General features: G+C 44.2%; 1 protein-coding gene across 1 annotated transcript in view; it reads right to left on the bottom strand.

Annotated features, from left to right (window-relative positions):
- Positions 1-1,865: 1,865 nt before the first annotated feature.
- The window catches only part of tmem200a (transmembrane protein 200A), a 19,750-nt gene continuing 15,218 nt past the window's right edge, over positions 1,866-6,397 (bottom strand). The window contains exon 2 of the mRNA XM_079830557.1: positions 1,866-5,189. Coding sequence (XP_079686683.1) covers positions 3,681-5,171 — 1,491 coding nt within the window. The 5' untranslated portion in view covers positions 5,172-5,189 and the 3' untranslated portion in view covers positions 1,866-3,680. The remainder of the gene's footprint in view (positions 5,190-6,397) is intronic.

The following is a 6,397-nucleotide window of genomic DNA, read 5'->3' as shown; positions in this document are numbered from 1 at the left end:
GCGGCTCTCAGCGCTCATTAACCCCAGCGAGAGCAGCCTTTCCTCAGCCAGTCCTTCTGCCGTCTGCCACTGGCTCTGATGTCCTGTAGTGGCTCATCTTGTGTGGATCTAACGGCCGATCTTTGCTCTCATGAATCATCATTTGTTGTCTGCCAAATCGTTTTGACTGAGGGCAAAGAGAAGTTTCATAACTTAATTTTTTTAGGATATTTAAATATTCATGCAGGGAAGATAATGTAAGAGTTGCCTGGACCACATTTGTGTGGCTATTAATGCTAATATATATTTTTAATGAAAATGAAAAGAGGCAGAGTGGTATTTTGTGATATATTTCTCCTGGAGCGTCTTGAACGCTCCAGGAGACGCTTCAAACGCTTCAAACGCTTCAAACGCTCAATTTATTTGCCCGTCCAATTCACTGTAGACGCTCGAATGGATTCAAAATGTTCAAGCGTCCAACTAGACGCTCTATTCGCGTTTGGTGTGAACGCAGCATTAGTGTGTAATGTTCTGATGCACTGCCATCAGGAAATAACAAAGTGTGGCTATGCATCCTGGAGAATATGACCAAACATCGGCTGTAATGTGGATTATTCTTTGATTTCCATGGAAACAGGAGGGAATGTCACACCCTCACTGGTCATGTTCCTCCAGATGGATCTTGGGAGCAGATTTTGGCAGTCCTCTCAGTGATCCTGCCCCAGATGAACACACACTGACAGTGGCTCTGCTACTTTCAGCACACATGAGCATGCAAGGAATTTCGGGCTGATAAAATAAGGTTGTTTTTGTTTGTGTCTTCTCAAATTCTCTATGAACTTTGGCGGCTGCTGTCTGCTCTATTTACAGCAAGGTCATGGAGAAGATATGCAGTGAAGGCCAGCTCTGGGACTGCTCAAAGACTGCAAACAATTCAAAGGAAATCAGTGCAAGTTTGCTCATTCTCTTTCATAACATTAAGTGAAAATAGAAAGTATATTTCCCTGCATTGTGCTGGCATTGGACTGAGTTCCCAAGAGACATACATACTGATAAACTGTATACTCATATTGAATTGTATTCATACGCAATCATTCTCCTAAATATAGCTTTATTTACATGTGACCTTGATGGAATCCAAAAGTAATCAGGTTACATTAGTTTCATATTGTGATGCTTGGGTTACGATAATTAATACTTTTTTCATCAAGTAATTTGTAACTGTAACGGAATACATTTTTAAAGTAACCCTACCAACTCTGCTCTGATTGGTCAGATGGCCCAGTCTGCTGTGATTGGTCTACTCTGCTCTGATTGGTCAGATGGCCCAGTCTGTTGTGATTGGTCTACTCTGTTCTGATTGGTCAGATGGCCCAGTCTGTTGTGATTGGTCTACTCTGCTCTGATTGGTCAGATGGCCCAGTCTGTTTTGATTGGTCTACTCTGCTCTGATTGGTCAGACGGCCCAGTCTGTTGTGATTGGTCTACTCTGCTCTGATTGGTCAGATGGCCCAGTCTGGCTAAGATCACTGCCAAGTGCATAAATATTAATGGACTCCATTGAAAGTAGTCAATTTCAAATTTTGTGAACGTGATCTCAGAATCTATTATCAGCTAATATGAAAATGTTTGAAGCAATGAATGACTTCAAAAGACTTGGAATATAGCAAATGAGTTGTATTGACTACATTTATGGTCATTTTTGTTCTTTTCTGAGATATACAATGTAACTGTTGATGAGTAAATGATGATAGAATGGTCATTTCTGGGTGAGTTATCCCATTAATATGTGTTATAATAGAATAAGTTACAGGTAAATCAAATTATGCTTATGATGAGACAGTGTGCAACAATGTTACGAATTAACGCAAAACAGGACGTTATCTGGAAAGGTTGTGTTTATTCTGAGAAACAGATAAATTATACATAGATAAGTTCAAAAATATCAGTGTGTGTGTTTTAAACAATAAATTATTTAAAGTAAAATAACTAACAGTGCTGGTACAACACGCATACTGCACTCAAACAGACAACAGATCCCGTCTGAATGATAACAATACAAACACATGTGAATAAGTAACCTGTTAGTCACTGAAATGCTAGATCTACCAATACTTTTATTTCCCAGACAGCAATATAGTGTCGGCCCAGATCCGGCCCAGATCCGGCCCACAACATGTACCAGATGTGGGCCGGGTCTGGGCTGACACTATGCAGCTGTCTGGGTGTCTGTATTGCAGGCAGACTGTGAAGGCCAAAAGCCAGTGGATTGACATTTTGACTAGGGATGCACCGAATCCAGGATTCGGGTTCGGATTTGGATATTGGGCTTTTTGACGGGGTTTGGTTTCTGCCGAACCTTAGAATTTTTTCCCACCGAACCAAACCCTAGGCTTGCACTACGCGCCTCCGCTGGCCGACGTTGATTATGGGAACGCGTTTACTAGGTGGAGCGTTCGGCTGCATTAGGCTGTGAGAAAATGAAAATTTAACTCGTGAACAGAAAACGTGTTGTTTGGCAGTACTTTCAGTCAAAAGAAGGCGATTCAAGGCGAGCTACATGTTTAATTTGCAATGCCGATTTGTCTCTTGGTGGCAAGGACCCTAAACCACAGCCGCTGTTAAAACATTTGAGTATTAAACATCTGAAAGAATACGAGTTGTGCATGAGGGAATCTACAGACAGCAGCCAATGCAGCAACTTCAGCTACGGCAAAGGAAGGACCGTCATCCTGGCATAATGTGGCCTATTCTTAATTAAAATTAAATTAAATTAAAAATACACTGCTGTAGGGATGCTCATTCGGTTAATTTTCCCAACGACAACCGCTGCTCATTATCCGATTATTAACCGTTAACTGATAAGATTATAATATTGAATTGGCATTAAATAAAAATACGAATGACGAGTATCTGTCACACGTTAAAAATATACTTTTCTCACTGGTTTATTTTAGCATGCAAACATCAGCACAGATCAGATAAAATATAAATAAAAAGAATAAAATAAATAGGCCTACACTAAATATTTTTCACTTAAATAATTACCAAATTAAGATGACAAAACGAAAATACACTGAATCCGTTTGAAGCTTTGAAGGACCGAAATAGTTTTTTTGCCAAATAAAAATAGCAGGTCTACCTCAACCCACAGCTTGTATGGTTTTTATTTATTTTTATTATTTTAAAGTAACATGTCTAAGTGATGTGGGTTAGTCTGGAGCACAGCCTGTTGACAGAAAACCCCCTCTCAAGCCTCGCTTATACTTTCGTCTGTCTCCGCAGCGCAAGCCTCTGACTTCTGCCCTCTCCGTTGGGCTGTTCTTTGAAACAACAAAGAGCGACTCGGGGTAATTGTTCTATAAACCATCAGGAAACAGCGGCGAGAAGAACATACTTTAGTAAACTTGACTAAAACCACACTACGAAAAGCCTTAAACAAGGCTTCAGATGGCACTGGTGCCCCGGGAATACAGAGAGAACGCCTCGGCCAGCCTCGGGAAGGGCCTTTCATTTGCTTTCCACCAATCAGGAGCTTGCACTGCTGCTGTATTTTAAAACCGCACAGCATATTTTATAATGGGAGTAGGATTCGGTACTCGGTTTTGGATTCGGCAGAATCTTAACCAGTGGATTTGGTATTCGGCCAAACCCCAAAAATCTGGATTCGGTGCATCCCTAATTGTGACGCCAGCTCAGTTTTAAAACCTGGTCTCTGAGGTGCCTCTCTTCAGACAGCTGCTCATGAACTCATCATGCTCAAAGCTCAAGTTATTGTGAGACCTGGAGATCATAAGAAGTTTCTCCTTTTTAGTGTAGTCCTTCCGCACGGCCACTTGGGGCACTATAAGCCTGTCCATAGGGTCCTCTTTGTTCTCCAGTTTAGTGTATCCTTTACTATTACTGCGGTCCAATCTGGGCCAGCTTGGGTGTTTCCTCTGTTCATGCTGGACAGTCAGCATTGTGGGCGCTCTCTCTAAATCCAGAGATTTGGAATGGGCTGAGAACATGTGGAGGGAGCTATTGGAGCCGAAGTCTTTACGCGCCGCTCCAGGTGACAGGAATCTCCCACTGGTGGACCCAGGAGACAACGAGGAACGGGAAGATGTGGAGGTAGGGGATTCGGTGGCGGATTTGCTCCGGAGCAGCTGGACGCCCGGAGGCTTGAATGCTTTGGCGACATCGGGAACAGGGACTGTTAACGACTCCATTGACGGAGGTCTGGAGTGGACCCTGTTCTGCTCTAAGTCCTCCGTGATGCTATCGATGTCGGGCTCGTCGATGACGCAGTTGTTGAGTTTGATGACGGGCAGCGTGAAGGCGCTGATGGAAGAGGAAACGATGGAGCGCGTTTGGCATTTCTTGAGCGCGCCACGCTTGTCCTCCCACCGACGACCTCCCTCCTCCTGGAACCCAAAGATACATTCAGAACGGTCCTTGTAGGTAGGCGACAACAGACCGAATCCGCCTCGGGCCTCACTCATGAGACCCTCGTCATCCTCAGCCGAGCTGGTCCTGTGGGAGAACCGGACGTCACCATCCAGACCAGAGAAGGACATGAGCGTGTTTGCTGCGAGCCGTGAGGCAAACTGGCTGTCCAGACCGAAGGAACGGATCTCGGTGTCCGTGTAGGCTCCCATGTAGGCCCCATTCGTACACTTCTGCTCCTTAATCCGCAGGCTGTGAATGTCTATGACGGTCGAGTACATGTCCCTCATGTGGATAATCTTTGTCTCGCGATCCCTGTTCTCATGTAAGATGGCATTAGCACAGATGAAGATAAAAATCCCAATTCCCATGGTGAAAGGACCCAGCATTTTCATCTTCACGGAGTGCAGGTGCTGCTCCAAGAATTGCGCAATGGAGCCCAACTGCTCTTGGCCAACCTGCGTATCGTTCACGGATAACTTGCTTTCCGGTGCCTTCAGGTCCTTTTTAGGCCAGTATCCTAGAACAGCCATCGCAATGCCTGCCATGAGGATCAGCACTCCCAAAACCAGGAAGAATCCTGAGGCTGAATACAGTCTGATCTTCCCTTTCACCACCACCACATCAGCTCTAGGTTTGCGCTTGGTGCATTTCTTCTCAGGTGCCGCGGCCGGGCTCTGGATTGGCAGATGAAACTGAGAGCGGGTGGAGTCTTGTCTTTTCAATGCCGCGAGCCCCGTGATCACCCCACCTGTGGCAATCATTGCTGTGGCAATGCAAGCCTGCAAATAAAAGAATAAACACGTGTTTAGAGGCTTCAGTCTTGAGTCAAGCATCTTATCTTTGATCTGTCTCAGTCCAAGGTGTTTGGGAATTGTGTTTGCTGAATGCTGGTTTAAGTTCCCAGACAATTATATAAATAAAACACTAAAGCGTGCATTAGTCAAGAATGACTGCCTATTTATAAGTCTAGCAATGTGATTTTGACAGCAAAGGGCAACCAAATATGCTGACACAACAACAACAACAACAACAAACAATCTACAATACATTATTTGATCAAATCTAAGAGATATTGTGTATCAATTTACTAACATGGCTAATCTCAATCTTAGTGCTAGGAAAGAGCAAGTAAACTGGAATGTTTATTATCCCTTTATGACCTGTAAACAATGATTTTTAGCATGAAACCAAAAACAATTTCATAAGTATACTGTAGGCTAAATTACTAGGTCAAAGAGAGACATTATTTGTAAAGATGCATGCTTATTTCAGGGAAATGCATAAATGTTATTTTATCAAACGTGTACATGTTGCTCACATACACTATATTGCCAAAATATTGAGCCGCCCCTCCAAATCACTGAGTTCAGGTGTTCAACCCCTTCATGGCCACAGGTGTATAAATCAAGCTCTAGGCCTGCAGACGCTTCTACACACATTAGTGAGAGAATGGGCCGCTCTCAGGAGTGTGTGTGTGTGTGTGTGTGTTGGCTTCTACACACATTAGTGAGAGAATGGGCCGCTCTCAGGAGTGTGTGTGTGTGTGTGTGTGTGTGTGTGTGTGTTGGCTTCTACACACATTAGTGAGAGAATGGGCCGCTCTCATGAGTGTGTGTGTGTGTGTGTGTGTGTGTGTTGGCTTCCACACACATTAGTGAGAGAATGGGCCGCTCTCAGGAGCTCAGAGAACTCAAGAGGGTGGGGTTGTTTTTCAGGGGTTAGTTCCAGTGAAAGGAACTCTTAATGCTTCACCAAGACATTTTGGACAATTTCATGCTCCCAACTTTGTGGGAACAGTTTGGGGACGGCCCCTTCCTGTCCCAGCATGACTGACCAGTGCACAAAGCGTCTCCATAAAGACATGGATGAGGAGTTTGGTGTGGAGGAACTGGACTGGCCTGCACAGAGTCCTGACCTCAACCCGATAGATCAGCTTTGGGATGAATTAGAGCGGAGACTAGGGTTGGGTACCGAAATCCGGTTCCAA

This window comes from Gobio gobio (assembly GCF_949357685.1).
Source record: "Gobio gobio genome assembly, chromosome: 12".
In the NCBI taxonomy this organism is placed as follows: domain Eukaryota; kingdom Metazoa; phylum Chordata; class Actinopteri; order Cypriniformes; family Gobionidae; genus Gobio; species Gobio gobio.
Note: the sequence above shows the minus strand (reverse complement) of the source record. Positions and strands in the feature narration are given on the sequence as shown.